At 44.5% G+C, this 21,160-nt stretch overlaps 1 protein-coding gene across 2 annotated transcripts in view; it reads left to right on the top strand.

The window, feature by feature from the left end:
- svp (COUP transcription factor 2) overlaps positions 1-21,160 on the top strand; it is a 67,058-nt gene that overhangs the window by 7,138 nt on the left and 38,760 nt on the right. The window contains exon 2 of one of the 2 annotated variants that reach the window (XM_043421605.1): positions 5,342-5,491. In XM_043421605.1, the coding sequence (XP_043277540.1) occupies positions 5,342-5,491 (150 nt within the window). Of the gene's footprint in view, positions 1-5,341; positions 5,501-21,160 lie in introns of both variants that reach the window. The other variant, XM_043421604.1, reaches the window with a different exon arrangement.

Here is a 21,160-nt window from a genome sequence, read left to right as displayed (position 1 = left end):
CTTCATTTTATATACAGTGGGAATTATAGATTTTATGTAAATAATTGTAGAAACTAGAAAATGAGTCAAATGTAGTTTGAATTGTACATGTCCCAACAATAATAATTGATGAGGGAAAATCGGAAAAATCGTATTCCTCGCATACGTACCGCGTCATCGTCACCGCACATACGAGAGACTATGATAATTAGAAGAAACTTTGTACGATACTCGAATAATATCAAGAATGAGGGTTAACCCCATTTTTGTTGGTAGTTAAAATATTTATTTATTATTCTTTCCTGATTCCCTGCTAATACGATAGACTTTTGGGGTTCTGCTTTTCCGTTGAGAATTGTAAACTTCGTATATAGCGATTACTTTGCATTTTCTCTTGTTTAATACCGAAGGGGTTGGCGGCAGTCACGGTCCCGGGGGTGGAGGAACAAGAAGCAGCACGGAACGAGGAGCACCCTACTCCGTTCATCGCTTCCGTTGCGTGTATTCTATTCGCTTGCAACTTTGCTCCGCTAACTCACTCAGTCTCTTTGCCCCTCGGTGTCTCTCTCGTTTCCCAATCTACTTTTCTTTTCTGTCGCGTGCTGGAAATTCAATTCTACCATTGTGGTTTCTTGCGAGCGTGTGTAGATGTAAGAGAGAGAGAGAGAGAGAGAGAGCGAGGGAGCACAAGGGGCTTCACCCGCAATGCTCCCGGGGTTCCACACCCCTCGCCCCTCATCGAGAGAGTCTTACGCTTACTTACGGACTTACCGCTTCGTCCGTCTTGCACAAAAGTCTCTCTCGAACCTCTCCACCTCCTTCCTTTTCTACTCCCGACTCCCGACTCCCAAGTACAACGACAAGAAGAAGCCAGACATTCTGCTCTGGAAGACGAAGAAGCAAAAGGAAATCAGCAAACTCCTCCGTACACCGCTACCACCGGCCCTCCCCGCCCGCACTGGCTAATCGCTCTAATGAGATCATATTATATTATTCAGTTCTGGCTAATCTTTATTAATCTCATTTCTACGGCTGTGTGCAATGTGTACGTCTCGCCCTCGCTCTTACTCTCCTTTCTCATATATACGATATCCTTTCATATATTACCCCTTTGTCTGTTTCTTTTAATCTCTTCCGTCTCTAGACTTTTCTTATTTATATAATACGTTTTGACAATGAAAAGTTCCTTCCGCTTGCCATCGATAGTCTCCTTTCCACAAACTTCCGTGTGGAAAAATGCGGTCACACAGTATCGTTGACCGAGATACTCAAATGCGTTCTCACTGACTCAAACATATTTTGAGCGTGTTGAAAACGAAAAAAAAAATCACCGAAGAAGATTATCGATCGGAAGAATCGAACGATTTTCTCGCGCAAGCACTCGTTGCCACGGGGAAATAACGATAGAGCATTGGAAAATCGTGTTTCCCGAAAGGCTTAAGGAGTATAAAATATTTCAATTAGCCGACCGAGTGTAAGGATTCGGTATGCAGCAGCTTCGCGTCTCATCTAAGATGAAATATATAGAGAGTTCGATCTGGGTAGGAAGCGCGCGGAACTGCGGACACTGACTCTGTGAGTACTCGAGATCTCTCGTACGTTCGCGCGCCGTTTATACGTATATATATGATGATGTACATATATACTTAATCGGGCTTTGTAAAGCCTTATTCGTTGGAGGTATAGTTATATTATATAAAAAGGAATGAGAAGATTCGTTGGCTGGCTCGTGTACACCTGTGTACACATTTGCAGTTGAGCTATCCATAGATATATATCTCGATCGGTGCTGGAGTATTAAAGAGAAACAGAAGGAGAGTACCCAGGTATACTTATGCGCCGGGCGTAGAATTACCCGGCGCGACTTACCTCGACGCATCCTCTGTGACCAATTATCCCGCGCTAACGAAGGCCGAGAACGCGGGCGCATATACACCGGACTCACACATTTAACGACGTTCGCTGCTCTCTTGAGCCACACGCGCGCACACACACACACACGCAGTCACAGACCCGAGGACTTTGCTGCGTTGAGACGTTAGTGCGCCGCGAGCCATTATACGTGTATCGTCCCTTACCGCCCTCGAGAACCTTATGCCATCAGCACACACGTAGATACCGCCCCGCGTCTAACGCTAATTAATTATAACAATGTCGTTAATTTTACGCGGCGGAGTCGAAACGTTACTGACCGCTCGCTCCGATACTCACTGCCTTTGCTCTCCGCAAAGAGCGCGCAAACTTCATCCGACTCTGCGACCATATATTTAATGCTGTAATCGTTTCCGAGGTTTCTATACACTAGAATGCTCCTTGACCACGATCCAGCCGTGGATTACCTTCCGGCCGAACCGGAAGAGGTTACTTTTTTTTCTCTCTTCATGCTAGACAACAACATCCGAGAGATTCTCGCTTGCCGAGGAAATATATCCCGGTCTAAGTACTCGTAATCATGCTTTATTTGATCACGTTGAGTTCTTGATTGATAATTACGTCGCGCTTGGTATCAGGCATTTTTCATTCTGCAATTTGCTCGTATACGTCCGAGGAACTCAACCTCGGCAAAAGATCTTCATTGGAATCTTTCAATTCCTATTCTCGGCATGATGAAAGATCCGCTGCCATCGATAACCTTAGCTCGCACGATACCAGAAGTCATTTGAATAATCGGCTCTAATTGGACCGATTTGAACAATTTATTTCGAAATCCAGTCTGGCAACTTGGCCGAAGACATTTTTTTCTTTTATGAAATTTCAGACAGTCCGAGAACAGTTGAATCGAGATACCGTAAAAGTGCGATGCTCATTCCTATTTAGCGTATGAAAACAAAGACTATTTGAAGAAACGAGATAAAATTGATCAATTATATATGGATCACGATCACGATTGCATTGCAATAATTCTCATTTCCTCGTAGACCATCGCTCAATATTAATGCATAATTTCTCACAGTTTTTAAAATTCCTAATTGATCGTGCAAGGAAGCAGCAGGTAATGAAGATTCAATGTCTTTGAAAAACAAAGAAAAGGGAGATAATAGAGAAAGCTCGTTCCGGGGAGTCCCCTCTGGAGTAATTTAAAAGTATAAACAGTAGTATTACCAGCAGTGCGTATATAGTAAACTCATGGTGGCTCGTACACCGTGTTTTTCGTATACGTATATGCATGCGCTATACCGAGAGAGCATATAGAGGACCGGAGCATCAGAGAGCAAAAACAGAACGTCTGCCACAGGACCATGCCGTGCACCCGATTAACCATCCCACAGCTTCTTTCGTTTCTCTTTCTCTCGCTGTACCACATACTGCTAATGTATATGTAAATATAACGCTATATATATATACGCCCATATACGTCATACGAATATCTGCTGTATACGTACGTGCACTGCGAGCCGTCGTAATCGTGTAATTTGCGTGTAACGATGCAATTTGTAGTTACCGGCAACGACGACGAAGACGACGATTGCTCTCGGTTCCGTTTCCCTTTCTCCCACTTATTCTCCGATTCTCTCTACGTATCCGGTAAACCATGTTCTCCGCCGCGGCACCGCTTCAAATCTCGGTAGGAACGAATCTTCGGAATCTACTTTTGGCGAGTCTGCAAAAGATTTCAGGATATAGAAACCATCCCGGAAGATGTAAATGTAAAAAATAAATTTTCTCACTCCCCCCGCCCTGCAAATTCGCCCCTAAATCGAACCTCACGCGCGAAACTCCCAGAGCAATATGTCTCGCACCAGAAGCCGGTAGCAAGTGTACAAATCTCTAAAATACTATTCAAATTCATTCTTGTTTCCTATGGTTCACTAAAATTCTAAAAAAATTAATATTTTTCAAAATATCATAGATTTCAAGAATACTCAACCGCAGCATCCTGAGAAAAAATGTTTCCTCATTTTATTCCTAATATCGCTTTACTTAAGGTAGTTCATGCACGAAACGATTTTCTTAAGAAAGTCTTGAAATTTACGCAGAGTTTAAATGGGTAGTCGACTGACACGCATACCAAATTTTGAAGGGTTCGTTTTATTCGTTATTGAGACGAACGTGTTTAAATATGAACGAAAATACACAGGGTTATAGGGACTGTGCGTAAAAAATTGTTTATCTTTCCACATTTGCTTATTTCGAAATTTTATTTCTTCTTCGTTTGGCCCATTCCTGTCGCATAGCCTTCTGTCTTTTTAATAATACTTTTTTCTTGATCCATTTCCCGTTGTGTTTACTCTTTGCGCTCTCTAATCCGATTTTTTATATTTAAAACCATAGTATTTTCGCCAGATCGATCAAATTTAGATACCCATAAAATTTTCGACCCCCCCTTTTGTCGATGAAAAGTTTAATTTCATTAACGCCAATTCAGCTGAAAGAGGATATAGCTCTGCTCGATCGTATTTGAGTCTGAGACAGAAAAAAGTCATTTGTTTTTTGAATAGCCGCGCGACTCTTTGGATACTGTTGAGCCGTCTAGTCGATCATTAAAGGCGGGGGCACTCTGTTGGGGGCGAGAGAGAGTATCGTTTATACTGCACAAGTAGCACTTGGTGGAATTTGCGTAATCACGTATCATTGTGTTCATCCCCTGTTGAAGATCACGAAAGGATGCTTGAAGTTTACACGGGAATAGCTTGCATGCGGAGCGTATAAAATCTGACGACTCGAATCGCCTTTCGCGCTCTTCGGTGAGGTCGGAAATTCTCATGCGGCGTGGCGTATACAACGAAGAGGGATAAAACGCGAAAACGTGAGCTGGACGAAAGTGTATGGGAACCACATGAACGTGGCAGTTTGCTCTGGGATACGCTCTCGCCATGCTAGTCATTTCCACGGCGTTTCCATGGCGTGGGATTGAATAACGTGCGTGTAACGACCGAGCACACGGTCTGGCGCGGGGGCACCGCGGAATGACCGAGCTCCAACAGGGTTGTGATTCTTAAGGGATTTTCTATATGTACGCAGATGTACGCATATACAAGGAGCTTAAAAATGAACCTCCGGTGCTACCTTTGCTCTCTTTCTTTGAATTCTCGGTGAAATCCTTCGCCCGCGCTCTTTGTTTCCCGCTTCTTGCAAGACTTTCGGACTACACACGCATCTCTGGTGAACGAAATGCGTGCGTGCATTGAATGAAGCTATATCAACTACTAGAAACCTCGTTGGTCCGAGTATGTATACGCCCCGGCAAAGGGAGCGAGGGCAAACCGTGCTCCGACTCGTGATCATTTCGTCGCAAAGTACATCCACAATCGTCCTATAAATACATCTAAATATGTATAAGCATTATGCTTCTTCGTACGTCATATACTCGCATCTCCAATTCGAATTTCATTAATCTTTTTTACTTTCCGTTGCATTGCAGGATGCAAAAGCTTCTTCAAGAGGAGCGTGAGGAGAAATCTTAATTATTCCTGTCGGGGGAACCGCAAATGTCCCATCGACCAACATCATAGAAATCAGTGCCAGCACTGCCGAATGTCTAAGTGCCTCACGATGGGCATGCGCCGGGAAGGTATGCATTGTACTGAAACTTTTATCAACTATACCTATAATAGTATCTTAAGGGTTTTTATCGTTTTTTTTATTTTCTCATTCGAATGATTTTGTCATTGCGTCACTGTTTTTTTTTTTTTTTTGTAATCACGAATAACCTCATCATTATTTGTACAGCCTCCGAATACAGGTATCGATGTATTCGAAGGCTCGATCCACTGCATTGTGTCATTTCTTTTCCTCTGCCGGTGGATTCGCAAAGTATGAAGAAAAAGTTAAAGCTCCGTAAGCTTCGACGCGATAGCGTTATTGACAGCTGCTGCCATATCGATTATGCTATCTCGCATCGAATCTTCGGTATTATTCGGCGGCCTCGCGAGATCGAATGATTAATCCTCCGAATCGGATCGTGTCGATGTACTGATTTGAATGGCCTTTTCGCTCCCGGCATCTTTACCGACACCTGAGATACCACGCATACGAGTGACACAACAGCCAAGAACTTTGATAACAAAAATTATGTCAATCGGCGCTAAAATTATACTTTCTGAAAAACAACAAATTTGCTGTTGATTTCGGTTTCCGTAATGGTCGATTAACCTCGACATTGAGTTTCGTTCGAACGATGTAGACTTTTCTCGCAACGAGTTTCGTGGTGGTTACGAAATCAATGCGCGGAAATATTGGACGAACATCAAACATTGACAAAACACATTATTGATGCGCAACTGCACACGTCGCGAATTATACAATTGTAGGCATTGAATAGGAAAACATTACGGACTTTTGTATATCAATACTACGAAACTACTGGATTATTTAGAAGATCGGTGTGCACAAATTTTCAGCTTATTTTCAGTAAATCGGAAAATTAGTTACACCATCATTATTCTGGCTCATTCGCGTGTGTTTACTGTGCAACTATTCTATGGTATTTTTGTGCTAAATTCTGGACATGCATAGATCCGCGAGATCGTTTTGCCATTGCCACAAACACTTATTAGTTGCATACGGGAACACACGCGCACACACGGGCACGCACACTACATCAGGGATATATAACCGAGCGAGAGAGGCACAAAACTGCCGTTCGAGAGCTCGGTGAGTGTATAGATCCTGGCTATAACATGAGTTTAGCACTCGCGAGACCGGGGCTAGTTGGGTAAACATTTAATTGCGGCCCACTCGCGGCTCTACCACGCCGCTCGCGGAATGGCCGCAGACACGTTCTCACGCCTCTCCGACTCGCTCTCCCTCTGTTTTTCTCCGTCTCTCTATTCTCTCTCTACATACTCCTCATATAGTAGTATATACCTGTGGCTCACTCTCCAACGCGTTCTGTACCAACGTGCTCCAAAGGTGCACCTATCCTTTCTCCACCTCCTCCCCTTTCTTCTTCTTTTCTTCTTCCTCTTGCTCTCTTCTTACCTTCGTAAGAGTACCATCGCCAAAGTTCTTGCTCAGAACCGATCGCCCGCGTGGAAATCCTGCAAGGATCTTACCCGGAGCCTCGCCTCTGTGTACTCCTTTTCCATTTATATTTTATCTCAGCCCATGTCCAACGGTTTTAATGCCAAATCGGATTCATTATCGCACGTTATTGTATAAAACTTGATTCGCGAGGAGGTTATGATTAGTGGCCTGCAAAAATGGACTACGCATCTTCGAGTTCGGTGCTCCGGTGATTGATTCGAGAATCCAATTCATAGTCACGAGTGCTAAAAAATTTCTAGAAAAAAAAGAAGATCGACAACTCATTTTCATGACGAAATAAAAGAGGCTCTCGTCGTGTAAATGTAAAAGGAATTCGGAAAGAAAATGAGAATATTCGCGATAAGCGCGAGAAATGCAAAAGAAACGGGTGAGATCGAACGGTTGGATGTTGGCTGCACTGGAACTCAGCGGAGCAAGGTCCCAACAGGTAAAAATGATGAAAGAGTGGGGGGAGCACCAGGAACAGCAGCAGGAGCACCAGCAGGAGCAAGAGGAGCACCGGCAGACCAGCAGAAGCGGCAATAGCAGCAACGGCAGAGCGGCGCGGAGGCTCGCGAGTCGAGAGTGGAGAGTCGGTGGTCCGAGGTCAGCGGGGTGCATGACCTTACCTGGAGGCCCCTTCCTTCCGTGGGCCCCCGGGGCATCCAGGCAGACAGGATGCGCTTCAAGATTACCTCGCCCGATACTGTCCACGATGATTACAGAAATCTCGTGGTGGTAGCGGCGCGCGCGCTCGTGTGGGCATGCGTGGATATATAAATATATACAAAAAAACTGTATAAATATCAACATGAAAAGCTGGACTCGCGCTTTCGTCCTGCATTATGTTCGTATATGCTTCAACTATATGAATCCAACGTTTAATTGATAAGTTTTTCCGCCTCGTCCAAATCAACCGAATGATAATGAAAATACTATTTCTCTAATTTTCGCAAATGTCTCGGAACTCGAAGACTCGTGGTTCCAGACGTTGCGTTGTGATTATTATTTTACTATTACTATTATTATGATGGTTGTTATAAGCCACACGGCGATTCTCGAGTGAGCCAGAAGCCAGGTGAGCCTCTATGCACACGCGAGTGTTGCCGCTAGCAACTTAATAACCACGTACCATGCGGTTTAACGTCTATGGATAATATGTATGTATATATGATGGTAAGAATGCGCTATACAGCATCGCTGTAATGCACGAAACACTCAAGGGGAAGAGAGGGAGAGAACGACTACAGACCAAACGAAGCGAGTATCCTCGAGCTCACAAGACGCATATGCGTGTGTTAAAGATTCTACATTTACACAGAATGTATAACACCTATGTTCGCAATGTATACATAAACGTAGCTGTGCTGAAGAGAGCGAGAAAGAGAGAGACATGCGAACTGCTGTGATATGTGCGCGGCACACACGGGGACAGGACATTCCTCGGTGATCGTCGTCGTCCTCTTCGTTTCATTATTCCTCTTCGAGGGTCTAGTAATAACTGAAACAGACACACTCGCGTATCCTATTTACACATGCGTGCATGCTTATTACATTATTATACACGCATCTAAAAAGTAGTCTGCGGAGCAACAGGGTCACAGGAAAGCGAGCAACGTGATTGACTTGCTCTCTCTCATCGCCGGAGAAGTAAATCGCGTACAAAGAAATTCGTTAGCCCCGAAATGCGAACAAAAGCGCATGTGCTGGGAGAATTCCGTCGAGGGTCGATCGTTTTATTCCTTGTATACATCTTAAAGTTGAGTATTTTGTACTTGCTCTCTTATAATATGCTTGAAAAGTAACATTCGACCGAGGTATATATGCGCTCGAGAGTTTTTAGCCAGCACGCGAGGCTTAAAAAAAATAAAGATAGAAACAATGTACGAAAGAAGGGAAGAGATAGAGAGCGATGGAAGGAGTCGTGGCAGAGGAGCCGAGGGCGGGCGCGCAAATAACCCTAATTTCGTCCTCGCGAAGAAGCCTGCATTCAGAAAGTCATTATCAAACGATCGCGAGTATGTCTACGTGTATGCGCGCATGCGTGTGTCAGACAGTGTGTACGCCCGTTATTATAATTACGCGGGCGTTGCGCGATCTCGTATATGTAGCTCCGCCGCGCCGGCCGGCATACCCACCGCGTATATACATATGAACGCTTTCGTAGTTCAGGATAAATGTAATACGTACACTGTCCTGTATTTAAGTACCAACCATTTCGCTCCCCCACCTTTATATTCCATTGCCGTCCCTTGTATCTCCGCGGTCTTTCGAAACTTTCGGAATCACATGGATTTATAAGGACGCGCATTGTCGACGAATGCGTGACTTTAGCGATCGACCAAATTTTTCTATATGATTTGAGATCAAACGTGACGCGTCGCACCAATTGTAATATTTGTCGTTGGATTAGTTTTGAGATGTTCGTTAGATCGAAAATGACGATTTGTTTAGCATTTTGACGAGGTGCGGCGATGAAGAAGGGTTGAACAATCGTAATGATTCGTTGTCAGGCCATTAATATAATTATGGAGATGATTTTGGATTCGCTCCTTCGAAATTGCCGAACCGTATAGATGAGGGCAATCGTGATGGAAAATCCGTGGCAGAGGACCGAAAAGGACGGCGTGTAGAGCATTGATGAAGGACGGAAAGGACTCCGCCGAGCTTCCAGTTCTCTCTCTCTCTCTCTCTCTCTGTCTTCGACCATCTCTTTTTCCCTCTGCTCCACGGTCTCTTACACGCTAGAACTGGAAGAACGCCTGCGGGACGGAGCTTCACGAGATTGCACCCGATATTACGGCTCTGGGGGGTCAGAATCGTGACTTTAATCAATTAGCGGGGGTTTCTCGGCTCCGGGAAATCGACAACGACGACAACGAGGACGAGGAGGAGGCGGAATACGACGACTGCGACGACGATGATTAGTAATCCCCGGATCTGGTATGTCCCAAAGAGCCATAAGAGAGCTCAGAGATTCGATCCTTCGGACCCCGTGCACACCGTGTTTCTGGTGTAGGCCGCTCGCTCCTTCGCCCGCTACACATTCTGTTAAGCATTGATTTTCAACTTTGATAGTGATTCATGTTTACCTTTACGGTATTGATAATTATACTCGAATTCTCATCGATACGTATTTCCTCTGTTTTTTTTTTTTTTTTCGTTTCGTTTTTTTTCAAGCGATACACATTTATCGTGCTTTTATACGTTACTTTGCTTGCTGCCTCGAACGGAACGAGACACACCGGAGCTAAGCACACAAACAGCGCAGTACCCCTTTTTTCGAGAGACCGGCGCATTATAATACAAAGTGGTACATTAGCATGTTGGCTCGCGAAGCGTCAGAGGTCAAGCGATCGTAGTCAAATCCTCCAATGACCGTCGCGCTCGTAGTGACCGCACGCAATACGAGCAATACATATTCAAACGCAGCAAGGTCTTTTTCCGTGGAACATTATTTACAAGCAGCTTTTAATGAATGTGTATTTGCTGCGAATATATATTCGAGTGTATTTCAGAATAATAGGGACACTCTCACACGTTCTCATTCCAACACACACGCTTTGACGATACGAACATATTATGCTTAATTCTTCAAATACAATCATCAATTTATATTTTCTTATTGTCGTAATCTACGAAAATTTTTTATTTTTCAAAAATATTACTCCAACCACAAACAAGCGAGTATGGAGCAGTGCGTGATCCCGACCGAGTTAGCATTATTGCAATGAGACAACTCCGAAATTTCGAATTCGATTATTTACTCGAAACCTGAAAACCTCGCGGAATGGCAAATACGTTTTTGTCCTTTTTATCGTTGTGCAAAACCCGACACTCCAATTGCCCGTATCAAAATTCGGATGGTTCTATTTAGACCCACGATTCCCTTTTAGCTCGGTCCAAGTTTCTTTTCGCAAGAGCAGCACCCGCGCGCGTTTCACTCGATCTATACTCACATAAAATAGTAAAATGTATGTTTATATATAACTTGTCTTACAGCGTGTACCGTACCTATGTACATTCAAGACACTACAGTTCCGTGAATATTTGTACATACTGATATCCATGTATGTGCATGGATATGTGTGCGCTTGTGTGTGTACAGTGTATAAGCTACAATCAGAATGTGAAAGTTCAGCGGTAACCCGGCCATCTGCGAGACAGCTAGATAGCTCGTTGCTCTGACACACGCTCTCAGCTCTCGCTCGATCGAGCACCTCCGCGAGCTCACTCGGTGCTCCACAATATACACACAAGACATTCCGTGTCGATTCTGCCGCGATGGCTCGCAACACATCTATCACATTTCACACGGAAAATATATCATTTCCAAAGATCTTCAGACTATTCGGATGATTTTGGTCATTATCGTTATTCCTTTGAGTCACGTCTCTCTTCGATGCGATGTTCCAGTTCGATAGAAATTGAGTTAAGAAAAAATCGGAAGCAAGTGTACAATGAGCTCTCAAAAAGCTGAAAAAAAGTGCTCGGATAAATCTTTGGATGACGAGATCCAGAGGGAAATATTCGTAAACGAGCCTTTAGGAGTACCAGAGCATAGCGAAATATTTTAAATCGCTTATTAGAAGAAACCGAAAGGTGCACACATTTGCAGGACCGGCTTTGAACAAGATCGCGAGGTTATCGAATTAGGCTGATGATCGTTATCAAAGAGTCGACGTATATGTATAACCCCAAATGGAAAATGATCCTCGATCAACCTGTAGCACATCCGCGCCCTGGTCTTTACCCTGAACTGGTTAGCGGATCTGCTCTTGCCTCTCTCGCGTTTTGCTGCGCGTATTTGTCCGCGGTCCACGAACAAGGCAGGTGCGAAGACTGTGTCGATGTGTATAACGGCTGTTGCTATTTGCATCGTCGCTCTTGCTGCGTTATAATTACACTGCCCTCTGGTAGATCCATTCCAATCGGAAACTGTGTTGCTAGCTGACTTGGACGGATACACGAAGCCACCGAGCGCACGAAGGTACAAAACTCTGCGCGCATCTAAAATAGCCAGCAGAATAAAAAACCGATCTGCCGAGCTCTCTGCGTATGTAATTTTTACGTTAAATGTACCAAGTTGGATTTTCATGGCTCGCTCGTAGAGTTCCGTAACTACCAAACACACCTTTTACTGCGATGCCACGGCGAAATGATTCACCAGCACTTTCGACCCCTCCTGCTGCTTTTATTTCTTTATGTCGATGTAACTCGCCATTTTACAAGCACATATCTGTAATGTTCTCTGCTTTCCTAATAACGCGGTACTCCGGAGCGACGAGAGCATCGCGCGATGACTAACCCGTAGCCGGTGGCAATTATTCCACGGTCTGCCAACCGCTGAAATGTCTAATTGATTTTGAAATTCATGACTCTATGTGAATGCAATTGTATTATTTATACAAAATCGAGGATAAATGTTTCTCAAAAATCCGGCAACCTTTTGAGTCAATGAATAAACAAGAATGAATATTATGAAATAATGGATAATCATAACATAACGAACACTTGAATTTGATGGCAGAGTAATATTTCACAATTTTTTTTACGATTAGAAACGTTAGTTTCTTTGGGTTTGCCTCGATCCTCTCCTCTGGATCAAAGAGAATTTCTTATCGTATAGGAGCGCCCCGATGTTGGGTAGCTTAACGGTCTTTACCGTCGAGAATATAATCCACATGTTATAAAAGTGGAATATGATAAAGAAAGGGAAGATGAAGGAAAAGAAGCCCGAAGCCCGAAGAACGAGAGCAGATATTAATAACGCGGGGCCCGCTGGGCCCTCTCGCGTACTCCGTGCACGCTGTATAACGTAGTATATGATTGTTGCGTGCTTCTCGCTCTCCTGGCTTTTGCCTTCCTCAATCTAAATGTTGCTCGCATAGCGTATCTTGTAAGAGGGAAGAGAATCGAGAAATAAGAGGAACGAGAGGGGCGAGAGGGCCTCGTGGCCGTTCTCGACGGCGGCGGCGTGCCTCGCCTCTCCTCGCCTCGAGCAGACACCGTGGGAATCTTGGGCGGACCCCGCATCGGGCCCCGTCCTGGACGCGTGTAACCTTGTAACCTCCTCCGACCTCTCTATCCCCTCTCCCTATCCTCTTGCACGGCTCTTCGCCTTTTGCTTCCACTTCTCCTTCCTTTTCTTCTTCAACTTCTGGTACTTTCTTCAGTCTCATTTCGCTATACTTCACCTTCCACGGCCTCTTCTACGTACACATACAATTTATATCTCCCAGACAATATGAAATATCAACCTTGAAACGTAGCGAAACAATCGTCGAGCAGATTACTACAAATTCAAGATTCTAAAATATCTTTTTTTTTTTTTTTAATTTTTTTTTCAAGAAACACATTCGCAAACGTGTACCGTTCGAAATGCTCGAAAACTTGAAACATCCAGGAGAGAGACAATCTGATTCAACATTAATCGCAGATCACAATAACGATTCTGTGTCGAATGCAATTTCGTGTCAACCGAAGAAACAATTCCTGCCGATAAAGGCAGAAATTTCACTTTCTCACTGGTCATATTCGGAAAGGAGAGTGCAGGTGCGAAGATCCTCATCGCAGATTTTCTCAAGTGTTGTGTAAAATCGAGTATCTTCGCGCTACTTTATGGACGAATGGGACAATAACGGTCCATTGAATTAATACAGAGAACACAAGTGATATGATCAACGATAAAGATATTAAAGAATAGATCCGTAGCATACGGATGAAGAAGGACCAGACCGGAGAAGAGACGAATGAGAAGGGTTCCCGGAATGTGTTCAAGGGAGTCCGGAAATTTTAGCAAACGTAACAGCTCAGTTTTGCCTCCACATATGGATACACGTTTATTTATGTTTTGACCGACCACATACATATACAGACGCGCGCATACATCTTCTCTGTATAAAAAAGAGCAAAACGATCGGCAGGAGTGGGGGTGGAGGCTAGATGCGTCGAGCGTGCCGGTAACCCCCTTTCCGGGCTGAATTATCATAATGACTCGAAGAACAGAAGCATAGCCCGGAGCGAAAACATCATCTCTCGCCAAGACCAAGCATTCGGTGCATATTCACGTTCTCTTCCGTCTCGCTCTCGCCCGCTCCTCTTCCGTACGCCCCATGCATGGACTCTGCTTTCTCGAGATCCTTCATACATACTATATGTTTTTACACATGTGTGTATGGAAGCTCCCCACTGACGCCGCAGGCTCCAAACGAGAGGAGAAAGATCGCAGTGCACCGAGAGTGAAGAGATTCTGTATGTAATCACAAACGTACAGCTAATCATGCGTACATCATTTTCTTCATACTTTAGCACACTTATGAGTCTAATTAAAATGCATGCAACACTATTCCATTTCGATCTCATTGAGATGATCATTCGTCGTTCCACCTGACAGTAACAGACTTATCTTGCTGAAAAAATATATCGGAAACAAAACCTATTACATTTCGAAGAAGACACTTTAGCGATGGTTTGTGACCCTCTTTCCCTGGAATTCATCCAATTGTTTCGTAATAAAAAATGATAAAACTTATTAAAAGTCAAATAAAGCGAGACGTAAGAACGAGCTGTGTCGAAGTCGTTACAATAGGGGCTTGAAGTTGGCTGTTCACACGACAAAAAGAATTGAGTTCTAGGCAAGAGTGAAAGTCACTGACTGCGCCTGTCAAAAGCCTGCTCGCGTTGGGACGTATATCTCATGTATGTGCGTATACGTTCATCTATAGAGACTCGAAGACGTAATTATGTGACGTATTAATACCTGTTATTCCCTTACACTCGGTTCTCCGAATGCGCTATTCATCTTCTCCCTTTTCAGGACATGCACGCTTCCGCTCTTAGCATCCTCGTTCTTCCATCACGGAGGGTACGAACTCGCGAAAATCTGGGGAATGAATTGAAGTTTCCTCCGAACAGCGCGTACATCACGATGCAAGATATATCTGTACCGACGCTCATCGACTAAAACTAAGCCCCCGATCTTCTCCCACATTGCTATCCATGATGAGGCGAGAATCACGTCGATGTACTCCGCCGTAACGTGCATATAGGTTTATTCTATATTCACACATCGAACAATATCCACGTTTTCAATGCACGAATGCTCAACCAGAATCCACCAGTTACAATTGACTCGCTACGAGCATTTGCGAGCGAATACCGAGAATGCGTGTATTCCACCAATGTGCAATATCCTCGATCGTAGCGCACATATTCAGGGTGCACATTTTTTCCGTAAAACCAGAGAGTCAAGTAGCCTCTTTCCAGACATCAAGAGCATCCCTTGAAGAAGACTCTTCTTTTTCAGATAACTTTTTCTTTCCGACGATTTCGAGGCATGCAGCACCTTCGATCCTGTGACACCGAATTCAGAGTCAATCTCGTGTGTTGGGACACACCCTGTGTACATTCGTACCGCAAGTATAGAAATCACACGTATGTTGTACGCGTATAATATCTATCATCTACGGAATTCCATGAGAGTGTCAAACTCCCATCAGCTGGCACAGTGTCCAGGGGATGAAGCAGCCGGCGAGCAATGACCACGCGTCGACAGGAGCGCGGAGAGATATGGACGAGACGGACGCACAATCCGTGCTATATACATCTGAAAGCCTCATGTGCCGCTCGTGTCAGGAGACAACGAGAGATGAGAGATCCGGCGTCCGCGAAGAGTGAGCTCGCGGAATCGCGCGTCTCTCTCTCTCATCGTATACATCGCAGCATACGTTGAAACCATGAAGCCAACTTGGATCTCGCCTCGGGTAACGGGACGCGCAAGAGCGTAAAGCACACGAAATCTTGATGGCATCGCTTGTCCCTCCGGTCCTCTCTTTCGCGTCGTAATCGTCTTCTTGTACACTCGAAACGTGTATCTGGCTTCTCCCTCGACGAATCCTATACATATTCCTGGGCACGCTGGGCCGTTTCGCACCTCCGAATCAACCGAAACTTATAGCTCTGCCTCTCTATACGAGCGTCTCTCATTCCCATACACGCACACACACACACGTACGCGGCAACAACTATAAAAAGGTCCCACGTATCTCAAACTCAAACGTATATGCGCGAAATAAGAATAACAACAATCAATCTACATAATAAAGTAGTAGTAAAGTACATGTCTCTCCGAAATCATAAAAATTCGCACAACAACGTTACAGCCACGGTGACTCACTATAGTGGACACAGAGGATTCCCGGTAAATGGCCTACCGTCACAAATTCTTAAAAGTTAAATCGCGCATCAAAGTTTTAAGTCTCCCGGTACCCAGTGGAGGTGAGTCGCGTCGTTTTCAAAGTTCGATGGAAAATTTTACAACGACTTCATTTATCATTCTGATCTTGAGACGTGTTTCAAGTTGGCAAATTTTAGTTTTACGGGGCTCAGTGTCCAGCAGGAATACTTTATTGGGGAGCTCGAATCTTTTCTTCTGAATTTTCATTCAATGACCTTGAGAAAACATTGTGCGAATGACAACTGCGTCAGGCACACAAACATCGAGACTTTTCTTGTGAGCATCATGGCTGAGGGGCGACGGTTTTTTTCCTAGAGAATTTCACGCGGTATGCGAGCGAGGTCGCGGGAGTGCTCATTAGCATCAATAACACACACGACGAAAGTCCGAAGTGTCCAAGTTAAAATTGCCTAGTTAATAATATAACGGAGGACATGAAAATAAGGTCTCTATAACAGATCACTCGGATAACATCGATGTTCACGAGACCAGCGTGCAGTGTGTTTTGTGAGCACATAAACCTTGCAGACAGTCGTCAAGACACATATATCCATAAACTAATTTACACAAAACAACGTCGTCGTATGGAAACCGGCTCACCAACACTCGCGTTCTCGTAGACGCACGTGCATCCACTGAAACTGTCCGCGGCTGTACAGCACTGTCATGCTCAATACTTTTTCTGGAAAATCAAAGCGAGCATGACGATGCCTCTGCAAATAAGACGTACGAAGCGAGGAAAAATATATAAGTCAATGACGACCGTAAAAGCGATTTCCTCGCAGCTTCCGTTGCTTATAATTTGAATCCAATCAACGTCTCTCCGCTCAATCAATTTGGAAAACAATGAACGCGCGCGCTGAGCAATGGACTCGCGTCTGATATTCTAAAAGAAGCCATCGACACTGCACACTCGCGGGAAAGAACGCTAAGATGCTCAATTCGAATATGCACAGGTGCAACCTCACGATTCCACTCGGATTCTCGTGATTTATGCACACAAAAAAATAAGCTATACGAGCATCGAGATCTTTACTTCGGCGAAATCGCGGTATCGGACTTTGTGCGCTCTCGCGGTAGATCATTCCGCTGCTATGTAACTCTGACGCTTTCAAAGAAGAAGAAGAAGAAGAAACAGAGAGAAAGAGGGAGAGAGCATCGTACTTAATTCTAACCCATTGATCCAATGCTCATGTAGGTCGACTAGTGTTCAATTCTCTATTTCTTATTCACCGTTGAAATAAACATTTTTCTTTCCCTCGCTCGTTTTCTATATTCACACCACAAAAGTAAAAGTTTTGTAGATTCAATTCAGCAGATACAAATTAGTATTTAATCTACATTTACATTGAGGTAGATTCAAAAGAACTTTGTTCCTTTGAGCTACATGAGCATTGAAGTACGGGAACGTTAATCCAGCACGGTTTGTTGGCCACAATTCTCAGTGCGAATAATTTTCTTGTCCCATATTGAAAATGTTGAATTAATGACAAACCAGCAATTTCCTCAAATCAAACAGGCTGCTTTGAAGCTGGATTCTCCGAAAGCGTCACAGATCTAGCAGCTAAGATGATATTCATCTCGAAATTATACCAATTGTGTCTGCTCCTTATTTTTCAACGAATCTTCCATCCGTTGCAGGAATATACGACGATTTGTGGTGACGTTACCGAGTCTACGTACAAAAATATCTGAAGAAACGAAAAATTGTGCGATGATTCTCAATAAGTTTGTATTATTAAAGAGCCAGCAGAATTCCTCCAACTTTTTATGCACCGCTGTACGTAGGCTTATAGGCCTATGTGTTCGAGATTTCACAGAGAACAGAACCGTGCACGCATTACTCGAAGCAAACCCGAATAACCCAATAGCAATGGCAGCTCTGTCGCGACCTCGTACGTCACGAAGTATTAATGAATTCCGTTTTAATAAAGGCAGATGTGGTGGAATGTCATAGAGAAGGGGCAGGGAGACGAGCGCTGCGGTAGATTAGCATTTCAAATAATCAAAGCGCCGCGGGTAAGCATGCGATGATGGCGAAGCTCGCGAAGCATCCGATCGGTTGGTCATTTTCTCCGTTCTTTCTATTCCGCTTTTTTTTTCCTTTTTTCTCTATGGATTGGAGATTCGCATCGACTATGCAGAGGCGTGGAAATCATCCTTTTCACTACTATCGTCGCTTACTCGAGTCGTAAGAACTCGTAATAAGAAGAGGTAAACAAACATTGAAGATCACAAGCGACCCTGCCGGCAGCTCGTAACACGGTGTTCCGTAAGATTGTCAAAAAAATCTTGTTCCGCGGTATTGCACATCGCTTCACAGTTTTGAGAGAAGAGCGCCTGGACTATCTTTTGGTGAAAAAGTTATTGAAACGACGAAGGATGAACTCTTGTAAATTCCAATCGTTGCCAGCATCGATGCATGTATGTATATGCGGAAAAGCGAATATATATAACATTCCATTTTGAGAAGACTATAAAGCGAGCGCTTTGATCGCGATTGTTCCTTCTGTCATGCGGCTCTCCCGTAGTCGACCCCGCTTCATTGTGTTCGATGTTCGGAGGGCGCGTATTATTATAGCGTGTATTATGCGTATTGTATCCGCAGTAGGAGAGATAAGCGATAAGAAGAGCCCCGGCATAGAAGAGTGAACAGTGGCGAGGCTAACTCGGTTCTCTCTAGTTTATACCTTATGCAGCGCTGCGTGTATAAGGTTAACCCACCGATACGTGGAAGTATACGTGTATGCGGTATCGAATTGTTTCGTGCGAGTTAGTCGAAGACGGAACACTCAGCGAGGGGGAGAAAAAGAGGTGGTCGTGCGCGACGTTAGATCATCCGTCTTCTTACGGGAAAGAAACGACAGTCCTCTCCTTCATACCGCTCGCTCGAAGGAGGCTACCAAACGCGCATATGTATACGAATACTCTTATATCCATGCGCATGTGAAACGAAATACGTGTGCACGCACACACACACGCGCGCGCGCAAGCTCCTCCGAAGATCTACGAATCTCTCACAAAGTTCTGTTACAACGAAGACGGGACCCTTCGAGATGTGTCTGACATTTGCCGTCGACTTCTAGCAGACCCTTCAACCTCTTGTCCTCTATCACCGCAGTGATATATATACACAGTTACAGGGATCCCAGTCGTAATGTTAATAGTGTGAAAGCCCCCCGCCAGAAGTCTTCTCCCGCGATGGGTTACACTAGACAGTTGAGTTTGGATGACTACACAACTGATGTGTACCTTCCAAGTGTGCGATGGCCTCGCAAGTAAGCGTATCCACCGCGAGTCTTGTGTGCGCGCTTGATGGACTATACCTCGTGAAACAGACCGTCTCGCGGTGCCCTTACACAGTCGTCTTTGCTTTTACGCTCGGTAACTATACTACTAAACTGGGAAACTACCATCGCTATGACTATTGCAACTATTACTGTATATGGGGGTGGGCATCTCCGAGCAGCCTCTTCTCAACGTACTTGACCGAACCTCACGTTCGGCGCACGATACACAACGGAGAGCTACGTAACGGTCCGAGAAATCTGCATATCCTTCTGTATACTTTGGCTTTCCTGCAATTCACCTAACATAAGCTAACGTAAGCGAGCTGCATCCTCTCGGCTCCTTCAAGTTTCCATCGGATCCTGCACGAACAAATATAATATTTTAATATTTCCCCGTGTGTTATCGTTTGTTCGATCGAATGAAACGTGATTGATTCGAGTGCTTGTGGAGCAGATTACCATTTACGCAATAACGTATAGTACAGCCGCCCACATACTATTTTTCAGCAGGCGAACAATCGCGATTGAAATAACACAATATTTGATCTTGGCACGATCATTCAGTTTCTAACTATTTCGAAATGGCTTTTGTCCCATTTAGGTTCATCGCTCCAAAGTGCATATGAACATGAACGAATGTGTAATAAAAATTTGAACCGCACCGCAAATAAAATTCAAACATATCACGAGTGCCAGGTCCGCGGTACGAGAGAAGAAATCCCTCTCCCCCTCGCGATGGATTTCCCATGCGAGCGCTCGGGCGCGCGCTCGCCGTACAGTGTCGAGGGTGATAATAATGTCGAGAGAGGGTTCTCCCCTCTCGCGATTCCGCGTATCGCTCCGCGCGGTTATATAGATAATACATATAACAGCGGTTCGTTAAAGTTGCGAGAGAACGCTTCGCGAATGGTGGAGGGATAGATAGGGAGAGATGGGGGAGGAAGAGAGAGGGAAAGTGGAAGCCGTCCATCCTTTGCAAAGCCCGTCTGTCCGTCCGTCCGGCCGTCCGTCCATTCGTTCGTTCGTTCGTTAGGTACGGGGCTGGAGGTTGGAATTCAGGCGTTTCTCAGCGGGGTGCCCACCGTTGCGCGAGCGCGCTCTTTTCTCCTCTCCAAAGACCAAGAGGGAATCGCGAACCTTGTAGCAACGTGGACGTAATGAAGTATACGTATATATACAGGGCCGAGGGAGCACCACTCCGAGATGCGCGACCCCGTGTACTCACTGGGACCACGTATGATGATAGCTCCCCTCTTCTTCCTCTCTAGATGCAATATGTATACGTTATAAAGGTGTACTCCTTTTTTTTCGACCAATGTACCAGCGCAACACAACCTCACTCTCCCTTTCCATCTTATCGTGCTTTCATATGCACTTTATTAAGTATAAAAATGAATTTTAACTTCCAGACGTTTTACACTCCACTCACCGGGCGATTTGTGCACCGCCGAGCAATTTCCGCATATTTGAGAAAATATTTATTTACATTTAAATGAGATGCTCAGATGATTTTCCTTCTTCGCGAGTCGTCATGTTTGCAGAATCGTTTTGATGCTGACAAAATATCAAAATCGAGGGACATAATGAGCGTTACTTGATTGGCGAACTAATGACGATGTCTCGCAACTATTTCTTTTTACAATTAACCTCTCATTCACTTATGGTATGATTAACAACAACTTTGGTA

The sequence above is a fragment of the Venturia canescens genome, chromosome 6, assembly GCF_019457755.1.
Source record: "Venturia canescens isolate UGA chromosome 6, ASM1945775v1, whole genome shotgun sequence".
Taxonomy (NCBI): Eukaryota; Metazoa; Arthropoda; class Insecta; order Hymenoptera; family Ichneumonidae; genus Venturia; species Venturia canescens.
The sequence above is the reverse complement of the archived record's forward strand: the minus strand, read 5'-3'. Positions and strand labels throughout refer to the sequence as shown.